Source organism: Hetaerina americana, unplaced genomic scaffold (assembly GCF_022747635.1).
Source record: "Hetaerina americana unplaced genomic scaffold, ioHetAmer1.1.p SCAF_366, whole genome shotgun sequence".
Classification (NCBI taxonomy): Eukaryota; Metazoa; Arthropoda; class Insecta; order Odonata; family Calopterygidae; genus Hetaerina; species Hetaerina americana.
Genome location: NW_027286948.1, coordinates 119062 through 146453, shown reverse-complemented (window position 1 = coordinate 146453; position 27392 = coordinate 119062). Strand labels below are relative to the sequence as shown.

General features: G+C 45.6%; 1 protein-coding gene across 4 annotated transcripts in view; it reads left to right on the top strand.

The window, feature by feature from the left end:
* The window catches only part of LOC139691490 (carboxypeptidase D-like), an 84054-nt gene that overhangs the window by 3712 nt on the left and 52950 nt on the right, over nucleotides 1-27392 (top strand). For all 4 annotated transcript variants that reach the window (XR_011701599.1, XM_071589338.1, XM_071589336.1 and 1 more), the window contains exons 2-3: nucleotides 2103-2317; nucleotides 21709-21896. Coding sequence is in view for 3 of the 4 variants with exons in the window: in XM_071589338.1 (XP_071445439.1) it covers nucleotides 2109-2317; nucleotides 21709-21896 (397 nt within the window). In the remaining variant the exon portion in view is untranslated. The remainder of the gene's footprint in view (nucleotides 1-2102; nucleotides 2318-21708; nucleotides 21897-27392) is intronic.

The following is a 27392-nucleotide window of genomic DNA, read 5'->3' as shown; positions in this document are numbered from 1 at the left end:
GGAATGAAAGTGGGCGGGTAATTTGTAAAATCAGTTAGGTTTGCTGATGACGAAGCTTTAGTTTGTCAGTCAGCCAAGGGGCTGCAAGCATTGCTTAGTGCATTGGAAATTCGGTGCGACAGGTTGTATTTTGTTAGGAATCACAATATATTTATTTAGTAGCTGTGTTCATCCTAAAACCTACCTTAACCGGTAGATTACCTAATAATTATGTTCCCTCGAAGGATAAGGGATCAGAATACCGGTATTCGACTGTGTAGGGGGGCGGGGGAAATGATTTGTGTCAAAAGTAGTGTGGTTGGCGTAAGAGAACGACCAAGCCGTTCCTGCTCCAGCGATGGCTCGCAGGGTACCGTATACGTCCTCGTATGTATGTAGGCATATAAGCAGGGCCATATTCCAACTACTGCTCCGGTATGATTTTCATCATGGCGTTTCTATTTAAATTTATCCTTACCTAAAGACATGAATACTAGTGTTGCGGCTACGGTTCGTCAGTTACCCTAATAGGCATGTAAAAGTTCAACCGGTAGCCGTTGCTGATATCGTATACGTAGAAGTCACAGAATGACCACTTCACTCCCGATGTAAAGTGAATATGGCTCTCATTGGGCCGCTTGCTCCCAATCCATGCCGTCTGCCCCGGGAAGTCATGGAAACTAATCATTGGTTGTCGTAATTACCGTTTCAGAGGAGTCCTAATCAGAGACGCATCAAATGTACAGGAAAGATTACCGAATGAGAACGAAATCGACCCTAAATTACGACTAATGTCAACCTGTGCGTGAAGTTTTTTCACCACCACCCGCTCCAGAAGACTTCTTTGGTGGACACACTAGTTCATCGAGCCTATAAATTTCTGACGCCGATTCTTTGCCAACGGAAAAGGAATGTCTCCTGAAAGCATTACAGCAAAACGGCTATCGAAACGATATAGTCCTTAAAATGACCTCCAGGGAAGAAAGGCGAAGACGGGATTGGGAAAAGTCCATAAAGCAGACGGAACCGGACCCAAACGCATACGCTACTATCCCCTACGTATCGGGAAAATCCGAGAAGATAGCCCAAGTCCTGAAAAAGCATGACGTGGTGACAAGTTTTAAATGCACCAAGAAAATAGCGGACGATCTCCCTGGACCGAAGGACAAAATTCCGAAAGACCTATACGAAGGGGTCTACCAAGTACCCTGTTTATGTGGGAAAGCATACATCGGGGAAACATGCCGCTCAATGAAAGCTCGGATGAAGGAAGACCTCCGGGCAACAACAAATAAGCAGTTTCACCTGTCGGCCATTTCAGAACACCAATGGAGTGAACCCGGTCACAAGATCTTATTCCAAAAAGCAAACATAATAGCAAAGGAGAGTAGATGTTACCCACGATTAATTAGAGAAGAAATTGAGATCGCAAAAAACCCGGAGAACATTAACAGAGATGAAGGCTACCATCTCCACAACGCGTGGGAAAGAGTTCTCCGGAAACGGACCAATCAGCGAGCAGCCACTAGACGGGACAACCTATATAAGGGTGGCAAAATTCCGAGTTTCTCATCTTCGACCTGAAGACGCCGAATGCAACTTCGGCGAAACTGTTGTTTGCATCAAACAACGACGCGGTGAAACCCGAGAATGCAGAATCCTTCAATCAACCGGCGCGAAAACCTAGTGCTCTTTTTCCATCTTAGAAAAAATCACGAAACACGTCTTACTGGAATGGCTGCCAAATCCAAACTTACCCATAAAGCAGTCTGAAATTTGTTTCACCGTCGTTTGATAGATGGCAGCACACGATGATAATATAAACTTCCCTCAGGAACGTCCTTTGTGGTCAAACCATGCTTATTGAACCGCCCTCATTCATATCACACTCACTCTTGTCGCATGATTCTGGTGGTGGTACAAAGTGAAATTTTCTTGAGACGATAAATGTTAAATAGTTCATCGTGTGTTGATTTTTTTCCCGTGGTCGCGTCTCATGCACGGTGCCTGACTTTGTCTGTTTATGTGCCGTGCGCGCCTGTCGTGACCCTCCGCCACGCACCTTCCCGGTGCCTTGCAGGGTGTCACGCAGATGCACAGATTGACTCAACCGTGGTCCGCAGGGCGCCATGAGGCCGGCTTCCGTGGTGGTGTTGTTAGCCGTAGTGGTGGTGGCCTGCTGCGTTCCCTCGCCCTCCGCCGGCGCCCTCCCGCAGTCCTCGGCCATCGTCTTCCGGGAGGAGGAAGCGGCGGCCGACGGCGGCAGGGTCATGACCTCGGAGACACAGGACCCCGGAGAGGACAGGGCCGGCGGGCCCCTCGGCGCCACCATCGGCGGGTGAGTCAGCTTACTGATCCCAATGAACAAATGCACTCTCATCACGAGGACACCTGGAACACGCCCTCAACGGGCGCCCTTTCGCCCGACCTCCCCCAGGGGCGTATGAACGGCCTTTTCTCATTGTGAGGCGATGAGCTCCATTCATCGGCACCGATCTCTGCCAAGGTGACTGGAAAGGTGGTTTATGATGCTCAACGAAGGTCACTTTGAAGGTCATTTGGAAGAGGAGACCCGCCCCTCCGCTCTTTCCAATCAGCGCGAGACTGGAAGTGCACTCGCGGGCCCCGACGCGCCCGAAGGTCGAACGCCCTTCGCTCTAAATTCTTCCGATTGGATTTCAAAGGCCACTCGCGTGTCCGAAATGATAATCTATGTCTACATGAATACACCGCGATGCACAGGAAAGGTGTATGGCAGGGGGATTGCGAGCACCGGGTGGGATCGGTTAGGGATGAAGGAGAGATACATATGCCGGCCCCCTTGTGACTTCTGCCACTCTATCCACGGAGGTGAATGAGCCACCACCGCGTCATTTGTGTCAATATCACTGCTGTTTCACAAAACCTCCCGAATCTTATTCCTCAAAAAACCCCTTTCCAAACATGTGCGATATGTATAGCAAGTATCGGGAAACTTTTTTTGTCAAACTAGATTCATTTCAGATATTGGCACAATACCTCACAATTCTTCAAAGTACATCCCTTGAGAACGTCGACACGCTTTTCACTCCAGTAGTTCTTCCACGACCCGAAGGCTCCGAAGGGTGGGCGGAAGGTCCTTAAGGGCACAAGTTTCTTCGACGGCACTTAGCGACGGGCATGGCGGTTTTATCCTTTGAGGGATGGTGGATTGCACTACTTTTTGAAGAAGTATGCCGGTGTCAAGTCAGGACTGAGAGGGGGCTGGGGAATCGTCACGATGCCTTTGCATAAGGTCTTCGCTGGCGGACACACTCGACTCGGCTCTTTTGGTTGTCCGTTCAAAGACCTTCGGGAGGATGATACCTGTGACCATGCCCACACTTAACCAACGGTCAGCTGAATTCACGAAGCACTTCACGAAGGCTTTGGGAAATAATTGTTACGGATACTCTGTATACAAACCTTGTACTCTTTAATACAATCGTCCTTTATGCACCTGGATTTCTATGCCGATTGCGGAATTACTTTGGAAACCCACTGGCAGCACTGAGTTGAGTAACCGGGTTTGGGAACACATTAAAAGGCTGTCCATTCCCCCAGTCCGAGCAGTGATTTCCATCATTTCATCTCCTTAACCAGTGAGGCAATCACTCCTTTCCACCCCGCGCCTCGGAACCTACAAGCAGTATTCTTTGTGTCCATTCACATGTACAAACTTAATTAAAGTTCAGGGAATCGAATTAAGAAGATCGAAGAAATCCAAGTGCTTAGGTGTAACCTTTGCATATAATCTTTCCTAGGTCACACACATCAGACGAATACTCGGATCAGCATTAAGTGAAATTGGCTACTTTTGACGAATCTTGATGAATGAAGGCGAGGATGTAGAAGAGTAGAAGCACTGGGAAAATGTGAGGGTGATCCTACCTCGCCTCAAAATGTCCGCTGCCATCAGCGGGGCGTCGTCGCGTTTCCCATGGGTGACTTTAGGGATCTTAGGTGACCTTGGGTCGCATAGAACGTGAATCAATCCACCCCCACTTCTTACTTTTCAGTTCTCCATGGTGTATGTTGGAGGTCTGTCGTATAAATAGCTGCGGTTATACACTCCTTTTTCGCGGTCAAAAGAACTTTAATTAAGGGTGGAATTAAAGCATGTTTGGAAATAGGGTTTCCGCTAGCCCTTCGTCTCCCTTACCCCACTTGGTGTTTGCACCCCCTGCCAAACACCATGGTGAATCGCGCGGTATTTATGCAGACGTAAATGCTTAACTTTGCGGTATTGACCATGGGAGTTTTGATAGCTTTAAGCACCCAAACTTAAGCCATCTATCGTTATCATCTTAATCCTTGCAAATTCGGGGATATTTTGAATCGCCGAAAGAGGGAAGCAGCTGTCAAATGTTTGGCCGTTGAAAGCACCCCTGGGCTCCTCTCAAGAGACTTCCCCACAGAATCTGATCGGTGCAAGGAATGGGGATTGATGCTTAACATAGGCAAATTCACAGTTTTGGAATTTTGGAACAAAGGAAGTGGCGAGCAGGACATAAATAATGAAATAGATGATTCAATGCAAACTGCGGCAGATCAAGTTAAATTATTGGGGTAGTTCTAACACCACCTCTATCATCGGGACAATATGCGAATCCGATTTAAAGAAACTCGGCTCCATCGAACAGGTGGTGTGGAAATGTAGGGAGAAAGTTAAAAGAGAGGCGTTATTTCGCCGTTCCAGTTAGGACACATTTGAAATACGCCGAAAGTATTGGGGCTCCTGAATTTTGGACATCGTACATCGAGTGCAACGTAGAGCAGCTAGGTTTGTGGAAAATGTTGAAATGTATATATATATATATATATATATATATATATATATATATATATATATGCTTTCGTAGACGTAACACGGAAGTGCCGAATAGTACAATACACAGTAACACACAATATAGAAACACAAAAAAAAGAACACTCACACGTTATTTCTTGATATTTCGACGGAAACAATCCGTCTTCCTCTGAAGATATAGAAGTAATGACTGCTGGAATTGTTGAGGTGAGGGGTGCGAGAGAAAGGGAAGGGGGCCAGGGGAAGGGGAGAACGGGAGGCGAAGGAGGGGTGAGAGGAATGGTTGGGGAGAGGAAAGGGAGAGGGAAGGGGTGGAATTGACACAAAATCGGAAAATAGAACAACATGCTCACCGCAACTATTGCAACATACGAGACTCATGTTTCAACCTACAAAGTATTGATAAAGACCACGCAAGTCAAAACAAAGGCCACGTACACCAAAACTCATTCGGAAACACACAGTGTCCACCCCCCGATATGCTTTGCTTCCACAAAGTAACAATTTTAGGCCACTCCCATCAGTGAACGACATTGAGGCCCGGATGCTGATAGGCCATACAGATGTAAATGAATGCCATTTCAAGAGTTTTTAATTCTATAGGGTTATCGGATTTGGGAAGGGACGCTAGGACGGAAACATTGTAACACTGGTTGAAAGGGGTATTATGATGGGAAGCATGTTTAGGGATGGGGAGACCCCCGGACGGGGAGGAGGGATTGCACGAGGCGCGGTGGTTATTAATCCTAATGTTAAGTGGTGTGGAACATTGGCCTATGTAAAAGGACGGGCAGAGTTTACAGGTAAGAAGATAAACAACATTCTTGGAAGTGCAAGAGGAATAGGGGAAGGGCGGGAGAGAGTTGAATGGTGGGATGGAGTGGGGTGGAGTGGTGAAAATAGGGCAGGTTTTGCATCTTGCTCGATGACATGGATTGGGTATGGCTCTGGGTGTTTGAGGGGATTTTGAGAGTGGCCTGGTGGATTTGAGGATATCTGCTAGGTTGGCGGGACGTTTGAAGGTGACAGAGGGGCAATTGGGAAGAAGGTTGGAGGAAGTGTTGTGATTTTTGAGGATGGGGAATAGGTCCTTGAGGATGAATTTGAGAGACTGAATGCCTGGGAAGTAGGTAGTACAGATTGAGAGAGGCTGGGAGTCTGTGGTTGAGGCAGGCTTGGGGGTGTAGGAAAAAAAACTCACACGCAACCCCAACCTAGTCATCACTTCTGCCGACAAGGGTTCGACAGTTGTAATCCTAAACACTGCAGACTACCTTCAAGAATGCAACAGATTACTCTCCGACACTTCCTCCTATCAACATATTCCTGCTGACCCCAACCCCGTATTCCAAAAAGAAATAATCGCTTTCCTCCGAGACAACGGCCCTAAGGAGAATCTTTCCCCCAGGGACATCTCCCTCCTTTCCCCTTCCCAACCTCACACCCCTCACTTCTACATCCTTCCTAAGATCCACAAACCCAACAACCCAGGCCGCCCTATAGTCTCCTCTCGTAGCTCTCCGACCGAAAGAATTTCCGCCTTCGTGGACCACTATCTCCAAATTAATCAGTGATTTTTGATGCACATGGAAAAATTGTTTGTGAATTAGCTGAAGATTGGACGACTTAAAGGTGAACCGGAACACGTGTTCATGGTCCTAGAGTTGCTGATTCTCTACAGCATGTAATATCGAAGACACATCCATCAGAGTGAGTCTCTAAGTGTCCACATATTATCAGCGCCTGCATCAACCGGTTAAAAATTTGCTCAATATTTCTTGAACTTACTGTTTGCCTTACCTTTTGTAAGTGCCGACCTTTTTGCTTGTGATGGTTTAGGTATTATTTTCCAGTGCGATGTCTTGCGTGTGTTTTAGCGAGTGAAGGGTTCATTTTTGTCTCTCTAATTCAAAAGTGACCTCAGTTTTCTGTGCGAGCCCAGGCAATAAACAAAATAAGAAATCTTAGTATTCATTAAACATCCAATATGGTTTCGGAAAACATTCGGGGTGAGGACCTCTCACTCGTCCAACCTAAACTTGGGGAAACAGAACTTCCGTCACTTGATGCCCAATTCAGTGCCGCCAGCGACACCGCGCGACGAATTATTAGTAATGAGAGGATTTCCTCGTCCAGAAAGGGCGAAATCTTTGACGAACTTAAAAAACTTGACGACTTATTCCGTAATTTAATGCCCAGATACCAAAGAACGACCGGGAAACTAGAAGCTAACGTAGGGCAATGTTTCGATGCCAATATGATAAGGGAAATTTTCCGGGAAGAGTTGACAAGCTGCAGCAAACAATCCATAACTCCGTCGTTTGCTGATATTGCTGCCATTCAGAGGAAGGACAACACGAACAAAGTCCTGCTCCCAGGTGGGAAGAAAATCACTGCGGAGCGTAGGACGGCAGTGATGATTTACCCCAATGATGACAACAAGGGCATCGAAACCAGTGAAGATACGAAGAAAGAAAGTAATAGACAAGAGTAAAACCGGCATAAAAATCACCAAACTAACGAAAATCAAGGACGAGGGAGTTAGACTGGAGGCGGAAAATCATGATTTGGAACTGAAACTGAAAGAATAGCAATGTGTCAATGAGAACATCCTGAAGATACGCAGAGAGGTTAAAAACAAACCAAGAATATGTATTACAGGCGTTAACTCGAACCTATCTGAAGACGACATACTGAAGTGTATCAGGAAACAAAACGACCTATTGGATACGTGCCACCTTAAGCTGATCTTCAAGTTTGGGAAACGGGAAGGTACAAGGGTAAATCGTGTCATTGAAGTAGACTGTGAAACTAGGAAAACCTTGAACAAATAAAAAGGGTCTATATCGGTTATGACTCACATAAAGAAAGTGAATACGTCAAAATCACTCAGTGCTTTAAATGCCACAAGTTCGGCCACATTTCGAAGAACTTCAATGCAGCAAACTCTGTGTGTGCCCATTACTCCGAGGAGCACACTACTAAGGAATGCGAGAAGAATGAAGGAACACCCACATGTGCAAATTGTAAATTAGCCAAGATCGAAGACTGCAACCATAAGGCGTCAGATATTAAATGCGGCATGTATCAAAGAAGGCTGCGGAACTTAGTAGAGACATTCGATTATGGAGACATCTAGTAATAGCCTTATATTAGCACAAGTCAATCTACAAGGTGCAAAGACGCCAACAGATGAACTAAGAGTAGTATAGGAGCAGCTTCGTTTAGACATTTGCCTTGCTCAAGAACCATATATGTTCAAAACACCTAACAGTCATTGGATTATTCCAGGACAGGGCCTTAAAACGAGAATTGTGCCCACCAGATCAATAAATAGAGGATATGCGGCTATTATTGTGTTCAATTAAGACCTTGATCTTCTGGAAATTACTAACTTTACGAATTAGTAGATCGCTGTTGCAGAAGTGAGATCTCTCTTAGAATCTTTTATCTTGGTCAGTGCTCACTTCCCGCCAAGCCGTGACATTATTCCTTTTCTTTCGCAAATTCGTTCAATAATAGATCATTTTAAGAACAAACAATTGATTATATCTATGGATTCTAACGCCAAGAGTGAAACTTGGTTTAGTTCAACATCTGACGCTAGGAGAAACCTCCTAGAAGAACTTATATCTTCGACAACTTGTTTATATTAAACCAACCTGTCGAACTGGAAACTTTTTAGTATCTAAACGGTTTATTTAATATCGATCTAACTTAAATAAATGCCCCGCTTCTTAGAAGTATTAATGAGTGGAAGGTCATACCTGATCTAATAACAAGTGATGATAGGCTACAATTGATAAAAATTAAGGATGGCAAGAAGATATCAACACCACAAAGAAGATTCAACTTTGGTAGCGTGAATTGGGAAAAACTCAATGATAGCTTCTTAAAAAAATTAATTCATATTGATAGACATTTACTTTGAATTCACCACTCAAAACACATCGATGAGCACATTTCTAACTTAACTTCTGCCATTGACAACACGATGATGGAAAACATTCCGGATTACATCAAGCTCGATAATCAGATAAAAATATCTTTCATTGCAGATGTAAAACCAAGTTAAAGGAATATAAGCTCAATATCAAAGAATCCAAACGTAAATCTTGGGAAATATTTACCTCAAGAAATCCTAGTAACAATGCTTGGGGATTCGTCTACAAACTATTTGCGATACTTGGAACGTCTCTCCTTGAGGCGGTAGCATCCCTCTTACGGAGGAAAAAATTAAAATATCATTAAACACCTTATTGCCCGACGATACTGCTGACAATTACGAACAATCGATTATTAGGGAGGAGTCACTAATCATGCCGGACACCCTAGACATGGAACTGTTCAACGAGGACGAAGTATCATTAGCGGTCGAGCACGACCAGATACATGGGATCATATTTATAAAACTAGCCGGAAACCTGGTCCAATTCAGTACAAACATCTTTAATGTTTGTCTCATGTTTTCCTATTTCCGAGACTCATGGAAAATCGGAACCTTGCATACCATCTTGAAATCTAAGGAAAAGGATCCATCTGAACCTTCCTCATTCAGGTCAATCACACTGCTTCCGGATCTGGGCAAAACATTTGAAAGAGATATCAAGGGCAGAATTGAAGCTATTTTCGACAACACGCTCTACCACCCTAACCAATATGGATTTAGGAGAGGGAGAAGCACATCGGATGCCATTCACCATCTTTTACGGTTAATCGACAATGAAAGCAAATATACCATCGTCATCTTTATCGACATCAAAGGTGCATTCGATTCCGTTTGGTGGCCTTCAGTTATACAGGAGCTCAAGACCATAAAGATCCCAGCTATTAAAGCTTCTGACCAGCTATTTTAATAATAGAGAGGTCAGATACTCCACGCAAAATACAAAAATAAGCAAGATTTTAACAAGAGGCTGTCCACAGGTGACTGCAAGGCATTTGTGTAGCCCTAGCTCTGCACCTTTCCAGCCGCCAAGGCTACAAAGGCGAGAGGAATTCATCTGCGTCCTCAGGCGTTTGTTTTTCTTCCCACTTAAAGCAGCCTTGGCTTCTTCTTCACAGGAAGGCTGTCCATCGTATTTAGGGAGGCTATGGGCCGCTTAAAGCGGTCCCATGGCCTGACCATAATTTCGGTGATCCTACGAATTAGGTTTGCTTCTTCTTCTGCCGCTTTCTCAAAGAATTTTCCCGAGATTCCAGGCAGAAGGACGTCTAGGGGTTCCAGCTTTCCGTCCTCGTGCATTTCGGAGACGAGGGGTGTAACGACCGCGTCCCAATATTTCACGAAGAGAGTTCTGCACCACTTGGATTTGAGCGAGACTCGTTCGCGACACTCCTGACCATACCGGTGCAGCGTAGGTGATGACTGGCAGCACGCACGCATGATATAGTCTGCGCTTCGTGGCCATACTCAAGACGGGCGGGCGAATAATCGACCGTAGTCGATTAAGCGCCGCGTATGCCTTCGCACGGACCCGAAGCGCTTGGGCGTTCGAAAGGAGTTTCCGATGCATCAGCACTCCAAGGTAAGTAACTTCAGATTCCCACGATAGGACGACTCCGTTCACCGATATGTTCACTCCTGGCGGCCCACCATTTCCAGGTTGGAAGATGATCGCCTTCGTCTTTTTGTGCGTTAACCACAAAACGCCATCAGCAGTACCATTCAAGGAGCTCTGCCACGGCATTCTGCAGTCTTTGTACCGCGGTCACCTTGTGCCAGGAACGGCATAGGAGGGCCGTATCGTCAGCATAAAGAGACAGGATTTCAAGATTCCCTCCACGAGTTGGAATATCGTGGGAATAGATATTACAGAGCAGTGGCCCAAAAACGGAGCCTTGAGGCACGCCGGCGGACGCACCCCCGAGTCCGCCCCTAGCCACTGTAGTGTGAATGTCCTGTCTCTCAAGTAGGAGTGAACCATCCTGATTGCCCAAGGTGGGAAATGGAGTCGCCTCATCTTCAACAGGAGAGCCGGATGCTAGACGCGATCGAACGCCTTACTGACTTCGAAGAAAGCTCCGGCAACCACCATATTCCTGTTAAAGCTGTCGGTGATGAAATCTGTCTTTCTCACCAGCTGATGGACTGTGGAATGCTGCGCACGGAAGCCAAACTGTTCCTCCGGAAGGATATCATTCTCCCGGACGAAGTCAGTCAGCGGCCGTTGCAGCAGTCGCTCGAATATCTTGCCGAAGCCGTCGAGCAAGGAGATAGGCCGGAATTCTCTGGGATCCACCTCCAATTTTTGTGACTTCGGCAGACACACGATTTTCGCTCTTCTCCAAGTGGTCGGAAAGTAGGAAATCCTGACACAGCCATTGAAGTTCGCTGTCAGGTACCTCACTGCCGCCTTCGGAACCTCCCGGATGACAACATTTGGAATGTTGTCACTTCCAGGGGCCTTCCTCACGCGTAGGTGACGTATTGCCCTTATTACGTCCTTCTTGTCGAATCTAGGAATTTCCGAGCCGTCTTCTCGATCGGAATCTTCTGCTTTCTCTGACGCCTCTATTTGCTTCTCTATCTCGGCAGACGCGGAGTTCCCAGGATTGGGTGAAATGCTGCTGGCTAGGTAGTCCGCGAGTATTTCCGCCTTTTCCTTGGGAGATCGTGCCACGCTGTCTCCGTCTATGATTAATGGGTCTGCTCTTTGGGGTGCCCGCAGCTTCCTGCACATCTTCCACACCGCCCCGATGTCGTCATTGCCGTCTTCTGAAAGGAGTTCGTCTCGCAAGTGTGCCTCCCAGTGGTCTGATCGGACTTCCTGGAGGGCGTCCCGCACCGCAACTTTAAGCTCAGAGAGCTGCGTCCGCACATCCGCTGTGCGGCATTTCTGCCATTGGCGCCGCACGCTGTTCCGTCGCGCGATGAGGCCGCGAACCGCCGCTGGAAGCGGAACTAGAAGATACGAGTTCCGATGCTCTTTAAGCGGTATCGATGCTTTCTTCGTGCCATCTACTGTGCGATTGAGGTGACTGACCAAACGGTCAGCCATCTCTGGTGAAGGCGGTTCCAATGGATATCGTGGCAGCTCCTCAGCGATGACGTTGCGGAAACACCTCCAATCAGCCGACGACAAGTCTAGTCGGCGAGTCGAAGGGAACACAGGAATACGTTTCCCCACTGCTAGGATCGTTGGGTTATGATCCGAGGACAGTTCAACGCATGCGTACATGCTAAGAGACGTCCTTACATTTCGAGTGATCGCAATGTCGAGAACTTCCCCTCGGTCGTGCGTTGGTGGCACTGGGCGTATGACCGTGACGCCTTTGTCGTCTGCTAGCCTACGCAGGTTTTCTCCCCTCGGGTTGGAGGACCGTGAATTCCAAGATGTATGCTAAACATTCAAGTCCCCCAGGATGATCGATGGGCCGCTGTTTCTCGCGAGATGTTTAAGGAGATCCGGATCCCAAGGTTTCCCGGGTGGGAAATAAAGCGATGAGACCAGGAACCATCCTCCTCTAGTCCGTATGTCCGCCGAGACAGCCTCCGCGTATGGGTGAGAAATTGCCCTACACGCTCGGTGCTCGATGGACCTATGGACGAGGATGGCCGCACCTCCTGATGTTCTGACCCGTTGGCGCTGGGGCTCCCCGTCCGACCTGTAGATGGTCCAGCCAGGTAACCTCCAGGTGTCCGTGGGTCGAAGGTGCGGCTCATTGACAGCGGCGACGATGGCTTCCTTCTCCTGGAGGAACGCCCGTAATTCTTCACTTCGGTGAGGAATCTCATTGGCGTTCCATTGTGCGAGCAGGACGGGTCGTTCAGCCATGATTGGTTGAGTTTCCGATCCTGCTGCTCACCAACTCCTCCAGGAGTGAGAGGAGAAGTTTGCTCTGCGTTGAGACGACTAGTTTTTGTAGGGTCCCTGCAATCACAGCTATGGTGTGCCATATCTCTTTTTCCTAGCTTCCTGCTTTCAGCGATGGCTAAATGGCATTCAAAGACGTATCCAAAGACGCATCGACTTCTTTCTGTTTTTCCGCCGGCTTTGGTTTGCCGGCTACTGCGGCTTTTTGGACGGTTTTTCCACAAGCCTTCTGGGTAGGGGCTGGCCTCGCTTTATCCTTATCCTCCATTGATGACGGAGTTTGCTTCTTCTTTTTCTTCCCCTTGGAGGAGGGAATGTTAGCTTTCGGGGTGCGGCTCACAGGGGGTGACGAGTCCACTGTGGTGGCTTTTCCCGAAGTTAGCGCTGATAGTGGTTTGCTCTCCATCTCTGCGTCCTGGACAGGATTTGTGGCTTCCACTTCCATTTCCTCCTCTTCTTGTTGAGCGGCAGGAGAATGACCCTGTAAAGGGCCTTTCAGTACCGTTCCGTAAGAAGTGTGGTTGTCCACCTTCCTTGCTGGTTTACGGGTGGCTGGCGTCGGTGCAGGTTTCTCGGGTGTCTGCTTCCCTGCTGCTTGTCTGGGAGCTTTCGAATTTTGCCGCCTCTTGGAAGGCGGGGCATCGACGTGAGACAGCCGAAGGTTGTCCTCCGCAATTGGCGCAGATGGCCTCATCACCCCTTCCTCTGGAGCATTCTACGGCCGCGTGTGCCCCCGCACAGCGCATGCAGCGTTTCGTGCACCAGCAAGCAATGCCTATGTGGCCGAACCGCATGCAGTTGCTGCACTGAAGAGGACCCCTATCTCCTCGGAGTCGCTCTACCTTTATATAGCAGTGGCAGAGTCCCCCGGGGGGAGAGAGATGTCCCCCGGGGCGATGGCGGACGGCGTTTTAACGACGTCAACCGTCAGACGACGGACGCTCCGTATTTCGTATCCTAGGGACCTAAGTCCTTCGGATACCTTGTCGACTGCGATCCACCGGGATATGCCCTTGATGAAAAGCTTCATCCCGGGCACTCTGTCGATGGGTTGCGAGCGATGCTCAATATTCTTGCTTTTCAGCAAGCAGAGGGTTTTTCCATGCCCCTCCCTGGTGGTTGTTATGATGTGTATGGAAGCCCTTCGGACTTCGAGGCCGAAGTCATCTCCCAAGGCATCAGGCAGTTGGTCAATTAGACCCTGCACGGCCGTGACTCCATAGGTTACTATAGGTGGCGGTCGAGGCATCTTTGTCACCGTCACCGGTCGCGTTTTTTCCGGAACGGGTGCATACGTAGAAGGTGATTTAGTCTTCTTCTCTTTGGAAGAAACCAAGGTAAATCCCTCGTCGTCTCCCTCCTCTTCCTCAGCACTCAGTGCTCGCTCCGCCCCTTCGTTGTCTCCACCCTGCTGGCTTGGTGACTGCGTCTCCATTTCTCCAGATGGCAGTGGCTTCCGGCCTGGTGCCATCTTCCGCTTCACTCCGCAAGCAGTCTCCTTCACCACCTGGCCCTCTAAAGGGCCGAGATCCACCACTTCGGAAGGATTCTTGCCTATGGCCTCCGTCTCCCCAGAGCCCTTTAAAGGGCTGAGTGCCAATGCTCTTTCTCCCGATGACGCCTTCGCCGCAGGCTTAGAGCCTCCCGGCAAGAATGCCGGTGAATCCTTGCCTTGTTGGCGAAGGTTCCCTCGCTGAATAATTTCCTTTGTTTACACGAAGTCTCCAAGGGAATTTACTCGTCGGTGCGTCTTCCTCCTCACCTGGACCACCGGAAAAGCAGTTACTAGTAGACATCCGGAGATAGTCCCGTTCACTCCTCAATGAAATGTTGGTCCGTTATTCTAGAATCTTATAACCAACCAGGTACTCAGAAGAGACTTCCCTATTGGGTGCGAGCTCATTGCCTTCGCAGAAGACATGGCCCTGACTATAGAAGCAAGCACCAGAGCCAAAATGGAACCCATGATTGCGGAATGTATGTATATAATTGAAAAATGGGCAACTGAGAACAAGTTAACGATATCGACTGCTAAAACTCAATACATGATCTTCGGAAGCAAGATGGCTAGGAACCCTACTGTGAAAACTCATAATAAAAACATAAAAAGGGCTTACTTATTTAAATACCTCGGAATTATGTTAGACAAGAAATAATCGTAACAAGCCCACATCAACTAGACCACAAATAAAATAAAGAAAATCTTCCGGGCAACTCGAAGATACTTCAGGTTTAAGTTCGGCACCGACTCCTTAAGAACCATCTGTGAAGGAGTTGCAATTCCCATCGCCACCTATGGCTGCGATATTTGGGTTCATAAGATCAACCTAAGTAGAATCTACCGTGAACTAAAAGAAACTCAAAGGCCCTGCCAATATGTAGGGGATACTCTGCGGTCAGCACCGACGCGTTGGGTATAATTTGCGGGCTCCCACCCTTAAAATACGAGATCCCGGAAAGAAATGCTATAATCAAATTACAATCTGGACAAAGGGCTACACACTTCAATCTTGAACTTGATGAAAATCAATATATAAGGAAAAACGTCTTAAAAAAGAGACTGAGGGAAGAATCCATCATTCAGTGGCAATCTGACTGGGATAACAGTGATAAAGGCTCATACACAAAGGACATTTTCCCTGTTATTTGCAATAGATTAAAACTAAAAATCAACCTTTCACATAAATCTACTTAAATGCTATCAGGCCATGGAAATTTTTCAAATTACCTTCAAAAAATCGGGAAATTTAGAACTAACCTATGTGAAATCTGCTTAACGGAGGACACCGCCAAACACAGAATTGAAGAATGTATCCGTTATGAAAGAACAAGACTAGAAATATGGCATAACATGGCGGTGAAGAAAATTAAGTTGCGCGAAATAGTATTTTTCTGTTTGAATACCAATTATAAACTCCTATTTGATTTCGTCACATAAGTGGTAATTAAGTAATTAACAGACGCATCCAACACATTTTATTTCTATTATATCTGTGTAAATTTTCCTATTTAACGTGCTCTACAACTAGATGAAAAATAAAAATAAATCATACATTCGCGATACAAATTATTTTTATCTGTATATATTATGTTGTACGTTTCTGTACGTGTGCTGATTATTGTGCAAATTTGTACTAAGTGTACTTGAAGTGAATAAATTCTAATGTTCTGTGTACGCTGTGCCTGGTTGAGTGTGTAATTTCAAATGTATCCTTATGTATCTATTGGATACTTGAGAGTTTATGTAAATAACTGTTTAAAAATCTCATATCGGATAACATAGGCGATTGAAGACAAAAGGGGAATTTAAGCGTGCGCAGTTATCCCCTCAATCAACATATTCCTGTAGCACTGTTGTATTCCTTTGTATGTTGCTACTGGATTAATCAAAGAAGGGTTGGTTAGGATGTTTCTACGCCTACCACACCCGTTAAAAAAGGACATAAGTGACAAGATTTGAGAGAAATCCGGTCGAAGAGCGATGGGGTGGTGGGAATTAGAGAAAAATAATGTCGGAGGGGGGATAAGCCTTCTGCTTCGAGAATAGAGGTATAGAGGGAGGTGAAGTCGATGGTGGCCAGAAGTAGGTTGGAGGTGGGGGGAATTAAGACAGGATTTAAACGGAAGGAAAATTAGAGAATATTAAGCGAGAGATGGAAAGGGGAAAAATAGATATTTTAGGTCTATGCGAGGTGAGATGGAAGGATAGCGGGGATTACTGGAGTGATACTTATAGAATAATATAAAGCGGCGGGGACGAGAGCCAAAAAGGGGTAGCCATAATATTAAATAAAGAGGTAGGAAGAAGTGTAGTAAACATAGAACAAGCAACGGATAGAATATTAAAAGTAGAGTTAAAAGCAGAACCGTCGAACTTGGTTATTGTTCAGGTGTACATGCTACCGAGCAACCATACGGAGGAAGAGGTCGATAGGACATACGATCAGTTAGAGGACATAATCGCATGTGTTCCTGCAGGGAAACATTTGATAGTGATGGGGGATTGGAATGCGACGATAGGCGAAGGAAGAGATGACGACGAGGTCGGGGACTACGGTTTAGGCACGAGGAATGACCGCGGGGAGAAAGCAGTTGAGTTCTGCAGGAGACAGGGGTTAGTCATCACCAACACTTGGTTTAGACACCACAAAAGACGCAGATATACATGGAAAATGCCAGGTGACTCAGAAAGGTATCAGCTAGATTTAATTGTGGTTACACTCAGGTTTAGGAACAATGTGATAAATTCGCACAGCTTCCCGGGAGCGGATGCGGACTCTGACCACAATTTAGTGGTTATGAAATGTAGCGTCCATTTAAAAAACATAAGGCGGGGGCGGCGGGTTAGAAATGGAATGTAGAAGCATTAAATGGATTGACAAGGAAGGAGTACCAGCAGGCTGTAGAGGAAATCATGGAGGATGGTATAGAGCTAAGTACAATCAAAGAAAAATGGGAATGCATCAAGAAAGGGCTATCGAAAGCCGCAAAAGACACTATTGGTACCGTTAACGCGAAAAGGTTTTGGAAATTATTATTCACGTCCCTGAGACTTTCACTAAAGTATTATATATATATATATATATATATATATATATATATATGTATAATAAGATTGTGTATATTATATTATATAAGATTGTGGGAATTGGCGTGTGAAGGGATAGAAAGAGAAGAGGGTAAGGCAGAATTGCAGGAGTACCGGTGATTGTTCATTCAAATGGATAAGGGGGTAATGCATTCTCCTATGTGAAAGGAAGTGCAGTGTTTGCATGACAAAAGATAAATAATGTTTTTTGAGAGACAATCAGCGTGGAAACGAGGTGAGGGGGCAATGAGGGGATGTAGGGAGAGGGGAGTAGTTCTAATAAGTAGACATTCCCAGACGCCAGCCACCACCGAACAATCCTAACACCCCCCCTCCCTCCGACAATACCCATGACCTTTCTAACCTTTCTAACACCAGACGTTCCGACAATTAAATATCCGTTCTTAGTAAAGGCCTATCCTTCTCCCCTACACCAAAAATAAACCACATAAACATACTCACTGACACCATCAATTTCTGCCGAAACCTTCAATTCAGTCTTTTCTCCTCCACTTCGGACCAGAAGAAGGCCTCACCTCCGAAAACATATCCCTACTTTCACCCCCAAACCCCAGAACACCCCAGTTTTATCTCCTGCCAAAAATACACAAACCCAACATCCCCTGTCGCCATATAATTTCCAGTTACAATTGTCCCACCGAAAGAATCTCCGCATTCCTTGACCACCACCTGCAACCACTTGTACTCTCCTTGCCCTCCTTCACGAAAGACATATACCACTTCCTCAACCGTCTAAGTTCCGTCTCTATTCCCTCCACACCCAACCTACTTATGGCCACCATCGACGTTACCTCACTTTACACTTCTATTCCCCATGCAGAAGGCTTATTCGCCCTCCGGCATTATCTTTCTCCCCTACCCCCCTAACCCCAGAGCCCCTCGACTGAATTTCTCCTCAATCTTGCCACTTTCGTCCTAACTAAAAAAGCATTCTCTTTCCAAAATTGTTTTTACCTACAGACCAAAGGCACAGCGATGGGAACGAGGATGGTGCCATCATACGCCAATCTCTTCATGGGCCATCTCGAAGAGACTTTCCTGTCACAGCAACCTTTCCAACCTCTTTTCTGGGTCCGCTCCATAGACGACATTTTTATTCTCTGGACACATGGCTCTGAGTCTCTCAATAATTTCTTATCCGCCTTAAATTCATCTTTCACTGTTAAATTCACCTCTTCCATTTCAGACTCCACCATCACCTTTCTTGACACAGCATCTCTCTTCCAAACAACAAATTCACTACTTCAGTACACATCAAAGCCACTAACCATCAGCAATACCTACAACACACAAGCTGTCATCCTCAACACACGAAACGCTCGATTCCTAACTCTCTCTCTATCCACGGACACCGAATTTGCAACACCACAGCCACTCTCAACAAATACCTTGACAATCTACACCTTGCACTCCTCAAACGCGGTTACCCAGAAAAGTTGCTACGAAATAAAATCCACCGTTCCACCCGACCACACACACCACACAATAACAAGCCCACATCTGACGCAGGACCCAACCTTTGCACCACCCATTACCCCGGATCACACAGACTGAAAACCTTCCTTAAAGAACTGTTTCCTATTTTACGCGACAATGACGCGACCTCATCCTTACTACCCCAATGCCCATCTATCGCATACAGACGACCCGCCAATCTCAAAAACCTTCTGAGATCCACCAACCCTTTGGCGCCCCCCCGCGACAAATTTCCTAATATTTCCCCTACTTGCAACCGCCCCCGATGTAAAACTTATCTACTTGTTAGATCTACTCCCCTCTCCCTGCATCCCCTCATTGCCCCCTCAACTCGTTCCCACGCTGATTGCCTCTCAAAAAACATTATTTATTTTTTGTCATGGAAACACTGCACTTCCTTTCAATTAGGAGAATGCATTACCCCCTTATCCATCCGAATGAACAATCACCGGCACTCCTGCAATTCTGCCTTACTCTCTTCTCTTCCTATCCCTACACACGAAAATTCCCACAACCTTTCATTAGACCAGTGTTCTGCTCTTAGCATCCTAGAATCCCTACTTTGTGAGATCAGTTTTAGTTCCTATTCCGAAAAAGGTAAAGGCTACATCATGTGAGGACTACAGGACAATAAGTTTGATATCCTACACAGCTTAAGTTGTTCTCAGGATCATAAACAAAAGGATATAAAGTAGGGCAAATGATTACTTAGGGGATTATCAGTTTGGGTTTAGGAAGGGGAAAGGTACGCGTGATGCCATTGCAGTAATGACATTATGAATCGAGAGGAATATAGAACACAACCAGGAGGTATTTGCCTGTTTCGTAGATTTCTAAAAAGCTTTTGATAGAGTGAATTGGGAAAAACTAATGAGTATATTGTAGAAAATAGGAATAGAGTGGAGGGAAAGGAGGCTAATTCGCAACCTGTACATGTCTCAGACTGCTCAGGTGCGAGTGGGGAACGGGGAGTCCGGATGGGCAGTGTTAGGAAGAGGTGTAAGGCAGTTTCCCATTATTACCGTTGCTGTTCAACCTGTATGTAGAGGAAATGATTAAAGAGGCATGGGAAGAACTGGAGGTAGGAATGAAAGTGGACGGGGAATTCGTAAAATCAGTTAGGTTCGCTGATGGCCAAGCTTTAGTTTGTCAGTCAGCCAAGGGGTTGCAAGCATTGCTTAGTGAATTGGAAATTCAGTGCGACAGGTATGGTATGAGAATCAATGTTAATAAAACAAAGGTTATGCGATTTTCTAGAAAGAAAAAGGCTAAGCTAAACATCAAAATAGGAGGGAAAAAACTGGAGCAGATAGAACAGTTTACGTATATCGGTATTGTTTTCGACCAACACGGTCATAGTAGTAGGTACGTAAGGAGAAGAATAGCACTAGGTAAAGAGGCTTTCACAAGGAGGGGGGAGTTGATGACAGGGACGTTGAGTAAGGACGTTAAGAAAAGACTCCTCAACACTTTGATATGGAGCGTAGCAATGTACGGCGCGGAAACGTGGTCATTGAAGCAGGAGGATAGACGTAGACTGGAGGCTAAGCTAAACATTAAAATAGGATTAATGGATTTTTAAATGTGGGTGTGGAGAATAATGGTGAAGGTAAAATGGACCGAGAAGAAGACAAATGAGGAAGTACCTGGTATGGTGGGCGAAGGGAGGGGTTTGTTGGGAGGCAGGAAAAGTGGATGAAGGGAGTATTGACCGGCAGTGGGATGTTGAAGACTGTAATTGAGGGGAGAATTTTAGGCAAACGAGGAAAAGGATAAGGATGTTGGACGGGATGAAGGGAGAAATAAAGTACTCAGAGATGAAAAGGTACCTGATGCAGAGTAGGATGATGGATTTTGTGTTTTGTTAGGAGTCACAAAATATTTATTTAGTAGTTGTGTCTATCCAAAAACCTACCTTAACCGGTAGATTACCTAATAATTATATGTGTGTGTGTGTGTGGGTCGCGGTAGTCCAGGGGGTAGAGCGTTGGACCGCTGACCGGAGGGGTCCGGGTTCGATTCCCCGGAAAGACACTGAGCACCTGCAGCTCCACCTAAGCTATGTGATTTTTTGGGTACCATGTTTCCCTCGGAAATCATAACTGGCACAGGGAAAGGCCCCCCCTACCCGAATGTGTGAATTTCACACGCCGTCGGGCTTAGCACTGTGTGAATTCCACCATCACCTACCAAACCGACCTTCGGGTTGATTACTGTGTTTATGATATATATATATATATATATATATATATATTCACATGGAAATAGATATAAGGAAAATGGATAGGAACACATATGAAGGACGAGGTGGGGATGGCGGAATCTAGCAGATCACAAGCCGAAACTAGAACACCGGATCTTTACCCTTTCCGGGCGGATGCTCAAACCACTTGAGCTACTGAGCAAACATTAATACTTAGACCTGCGGAGTTCATGCAACCAAGTCTCTAGATTCATTGGTCAAGAGATGGCGTGAGCGACCTTTTTCACCCACCAATGGAGAAATAGACGACACACAAGAGGAATGAATATGGTATAGCAATCATACAACATCATATAGGATAAGAACAGTGCGTTTCGTGGCACGCATAGCCAGAAAAAGGGACGAGCCACATTGGTCTAATACACATTCAAACGCGAAAACCCGCCTAATGGGGAACAAATATTCATTCACAGGGAAATAGATATAAGGAAAAGGGACAGTAACAAAAGTAAAGGACGAGCACATGTGAAATATTCGGGTGGTTATGCAACCAACGGCCCCGAGTTCTATGTCTCAATGCCGTCTTCGGCTAATTTCTTCAATATGCTAATAGGTACTTCTTCCGGGCCTGGTGCTTTGTTGGCTTTGATATCACGGAGCCGAATTTCTTTCATGGGGAGTGCTATGTCGCTCAAGCGTTCCTTGGGTAATGAATTGGTATGGCTGGAATGACCTGGCACCCTGGTCCTTGCTTGTGGGGATGGTCCACGAATGAATGTCCTTCTTTCTCCGGCAGGTACCGCCCGGCCTTCGCTCTCGATGCCCCCCACCGCCCGCAGTCCGACGACGCATCGCAGGCCTCCTCGACCTTTGACATCGATTTCACGTACCACAACTACGACGCCCTCACGCGCTTCCTGAGGGCCACCAGCTCCAGGTTCCCGCACCTCACTGCCCTCTACTCCATCGGGAAGTCCGTGCAGGGTGAGTAGTATTTCGAAGGAGAGAGAGTTTAATTTGAAAGTGTATCTTCTTCCTAGCAATTGCTACCGCCGCATGCGAATTTTACATAAAAATACCGCAGTAATTACCGCAGTTTTGCCGCAGTATTACCGCAATAATTCTTAATGCAGCAGTAGCTTTATCTACCGTGGCCTTCATTGATGGAAATATTTTACGTAATAAAAAACATTTTAAGCAATTCTGAGTTATGAAGCGGAAAGGGTCGTTCTATAAGTCCTTAGGAAAAAATAAAATAAATTATTTTTCTTAGATTATTTTATTATTTTCAACATAATCTCCTTTTGGCTTGATCTACTGTTCCTGGCGTTTCTCCAACTTTTTAAGCCGTTCCATAAGTGGGATTTCGCAAGGTCCTCCGAGTGGACGTCTGCATCGGCGATGACCTCGTCGTTCGACCTGCATCGTTGGTATCCGCCGAGCCATTTCTCCAAGTTTGGAAATAAAAAAGAGTCCCTGGGGGCCGAAATATGGTGGATACGTGTAATGATTCCAACATTTTAATCTTCGAAACTGTGAAGAAATGCACCCGTATATTGTGTTGATGGGCGAGAATTTTTCCTTTGCCAAATGACGTTAATATTTCTAGATTTCTTCGCTCAACCTATATTCTCCATTTTCGTTTGCCCTTTTCACATCTAACCATGTATATGATTCCGCGTGCATCCCAACAAACCGTGACGATGACCTGACAGCGGAAGCCCATTCCATCGGCTGCTCCGTTGTCTCTGGAGTGTAGCAGTGCATCCATGTTTCGTGCACATTTATGCATCGGCGCAGAAACACTAAGGATTGCGACGGAATAGTAGCGCCAAACGAGCCTCCGAAAGTTGCCGGTTTATGGTGCAAAAGTGAAAACGCCGTACCTCGTGCTAAGGCTGTGACCTCAACTATGTCAGCAACTTTGATGCGTCGATCACACGTCGACCATTTTGCGGATTTTGTCAATCGTTTCTGAGGACGTAACTTCCACTGGATATTACAAACGATGTTCATCATATGTGGCTGTACGATCGCATTAAAACCATTTACCCAACTGTAGAATAGTCGCAAACACAGGAGTAGATGTGCCATGAACCTCATCCAATTTGGCTTTGAACTCCTTCGGTGTTGAACCTATGATACCGATGTATTTAAAGACTCGACGGAACTCATTTTTTATCAATTTAAATAAGTAATAGTGTGTTGATTCAATCGACTATGAAAATAAAACCACTAGATTGGATTAGGCTGAATAAGACCACATCGTAAGAGGTTCGACTGTCTAAAAGAGCAAACCTTCCCCGATGCTACGAATGCCATCTCTTATACTATTTTCTGATACCTAGCAAGCCACCGCAAGGACGGGTGCTGTTAGGTTGCCAGCCATGAATGCCCAATCCCAATCATGTCATCTCTACTCAAATATTAGTTTGATCATGCATTGAAACATGTTAATCGCACGAAAGAATGTACTTACATGCAACAATATTTGTATTCAATGACAGGATCTAATCAGGAGTCAATCAGGAGTTAATCTCGCTCGCCTCGGGAGTAATCGTTGTGCGCCTAGCGCCGCATTTTGTGTGCCTCTAACACTCGCTCCGCCAGCTAGCATCATTAGTGATCACACATCTATCCATACTTGTGTTCAAACATTTTATTAGTGATATTTTTGAAAAAGTTTAATAATATTTTGTGCGTAATTTTAAAATTTGCTCCGAAGAAATTCCGTAAGAAGAAAGCCTTAAGAGAATAAAAAATAACTGAAGAAATGAAAAGTAAAATCATTGCAAATCGGGAACAAGGCATGGTGCGCACATCAACAATCGGTCGACATCAACGATTGGCCTTCTCTTCAAGAACGCAGAAAATTCTCAGACCAACAAAGTCTGCTCCAAACGAGTGCTTTCCGCGGTCATTACGCGGCACTATGCTACATATTGTTAAACCTATTGGGACCTTCAGCTCCGCCTCACCTACAAGTGCATTTCCTTAGTAATGGACCGGAGGATCTCCTCAGATCCACGTTCCGAAGCGTCGTTCGTCCCCACATGATCCAAAATGCGTGGCTTGGAGCATACCTTGCCGCCTTTACCACCTGGGGTATCCCGCCGCCTGGTATCGTATACACCAATGTACATAACAACAATCTAATACATCCCTACCGTTGAACTCGGCGTCGTAGTGGGGGCATTCCCTCCATCACGCTGACGGTTGAGCTCAGGCAGTGCCATTGGCGTGGGAGCTGCAGGCGCCTCGGCGCTATCGGCCGACGCCAACGGACGGAAGACCCCTGGTACCTGTTGTTATATTTATAATCGCTGGCGATTTTAAATATACCGTCAACTAAATGGGATTCGTACTCGAAATGAATATCTACCAAAAACCGAGATTCATGCGAAGAACTCCGCCATATATTCGCCAAACACTAATTAGAACGAATCGTTAATTCACCAAAAAGGGAACGGGGAAAGTGTTAATTAAATAATTAAGAAAATTTCAGAGAAAATTCTCCAGGTTCGTCAAAAGAGTATGATTTTATGGTATAAGATACCAGAACTGGCAGACTCAAGGACTTCTCCTTCCCACGGACATTATTGAATGGTAAACGTAGCGTTGGACTTGACAAAAATCCCACTCTCCATCCACAGCATCTAATAATAGTTTTTAATGAGCGGGAATAATTGATGTTTGCTTAAATGCATGCACTTTGACTAATCTCGTGTGTTTTGCTTGCAGCATGGGCGTGTCATATAATGAATGTACGAGGGTCATCCGGAAAGTAGTACCCGTTCGTGAAATAAAGACACAAAAGTAAATATTAACAAACATAAAAAATTTTATTTGAAAGAGGATACTTTAAACTACTTCTCAACATAATCTCCAAGCAAATTAAGGCATTTGTCATAACGTGTGACAAGTTTCTGTATTCCTGCTGCATAGTCCTTCGCCGCCAGCTCATTGAGATACGCGAGGGACCCATCTTGCACAAATTTTTGCATAATGCAGAGGGTGTTTAACAATTTCATGAACAATTGTTCGAGAAACATTGGGAAAATGCTCACAGATGTCATCAATTGTGACGCGCCGATCGTTCCTCACGAATTCGTCAACTGAGCTCACCAGTTGGTCTGTAATGACAGACGGTCTCTCCGAACGCTCATCGTCGTGTGTGTTCCCCCTCCCCATGTTGAAGTTGCGACACCACCGCCGAACAGACGACTCGTCCATTACATTGTCTCCATACACCTCCTTTAATTGGCGATGAATATCACATGGGCGAACGTTTCTTGCATTGAGGAATTTAATCACTGCCCTCACTTCACAACTGGCGGCGTTCTCAATTTTTTTAAACATTGTAAACAATCACAGAAACAACACAGGCAATGCTAGCGTCACGCAACTTGGCTCAGAGAAGGCAGACAAGCCACTGAAGCTATCTGACCTCGTCCAGCGGCTACTCGCGTCGTCAGCACTTCATGCGGCACGAACGGGTACTACTTTCCGGATGACCCTCGTATCTCGACACCACCCTTCTCTCTTGCCGTGCCTTCAAGCTCCCCCTTCCATCCCTCTCTCTCCGTGGGGGGGGGGGCGCCTCACAACGTTCGCTCCCATCAGCGAATCGCATCGTCGCGTTTCCCATGTGTGACATTCGGGGCCTTCGGGGACCTTGGGTCACATAGCACGTGAATCCATTGAACTTCCATCCCCACTTCTTACTTTTCAGTTCCGCATGACCCGTCTTGGTGTAAAGTATATATAAATGGTTGCGGTTCATTTTCATGCACTCCTTTTTCGTACAACAAAAAACTATAAGGAACTTGCATCTACATCTGCATAATACCCTGTAAGCCACTGGGAATGTGTGTGGCAGGGGGTGTATCCACACCAGACATGCACAGTGCATGAGCAGACAAAGTCACGCACCAGGCATGAGATACAATTACAGAAAGAAAATTTGGGGATTTGGGGATCCCACCATCTTACAAAATCAGTGTCACTCTGCATCAAAAACTCCTTTGACAAATCTCACCGCCCCATACTGCACACGATCTAAATCTTTTACTAAACTTGCCTCTATGAGGATCCCAGATGCTGGGAGCATATTCCAGGTGTGGTCTGACAAACAAGAAGTAGCATCACTCTTTCTTTCACTTTCTCTTCGCATTTCTCCAATACCTCCTTGACAAATCCTAATTTTCAGTTGGCTTCTATACACTCCAGTCTAATATGGTTGCCCCATTAGAAATCATGGGCAGGAGTGATGCTTCTGATTCTTTATTAATTCTGCATTCACTATTATTAGTGCTGTAAGAAATTTGGGGAGAGCAGTTTCGTTCCCAGTAGTCCATGACAAAACATTTTACAAGATTTAGTTCTAAATACGATACCTTACACCATTCCTGAATAGCCCGAAGGTCACAAGCCTGTGCATCCCCGTTGCACTGGCTGCCAATATCCCTGTGCCTTGCTGTGTCATTAGCAAACAGGCAAATCCTACAGTTGACTTTGCCCGCCAAGTCATTGATGTATAATATGAATAAAAGGGGGCCTCCGATGCTTCCATGTGGGACACCCGGAGTTACCTCAACTGTATTACTAACTAACCAATAGCAACACGTTGCGCACCACTATTTAAGTATTCTCTGATCCAGCATATAACTTCATGGCCTGTCCCAAAGTTTGGTAATTTTGAAATTAGCATTTCATGGGGTACTCTGTGGGAATCATTTCTAAATTCCAAAAATATCTCATCAACCTGCGTGCTATTTTCACCTGACATCGAAACATCATGGGCACAAAGAACTAGTTAGTTGTGTCTCGCAAGGTGTACTACCCTTTGGGAATCAATGTTGAATTTTAATCAATAAAATTTGGCCATCAATATGGCCATCTATCCCTATTGATTTGTCAATGTGATAGATGTGACAATTATGTGTTCTAGAACCTTACATGAAATTGATGTAAAGAAATTGGTCTGTTATTACTGGGTTCTTTCCTATCACCACTCTTAAATTCAGGCGTGATGTTAGCTAATTTCCAATCCATTGTGCACTGCCAATGATTTGCTGAACATTTATTCTAAGTGTGGTACTCCTTCTGACACCATTCTCTTGTAAACTAGGGAGGGAATTTCATCAGGGCCAGGAGAGTTGTTTTGTTTCTATATAATAATAATACGGCACCAGTTGAAACACTCCACACTTGGAGTGTCTCCAACTGGTGCCGTATTCCACTACTCCACTATTAATTTCATTCGTTGCATTCTGGTATTGACTGGATTTTTCCTGACATGAGTTGAATACATTCTTGAAGGAGAAATTAAGTAAATTAGCTTTTACAAGCTGGATGTTATTTGTTCCCCTTACCCGTCTCTTAGTGAGGGTACCGAGGGCATATTTTGTTGAACTTCTTTCATTTATAACCGGAAAGCTTATTCATGTGCATAATACCCCGCTAGTCACCACAACGGCA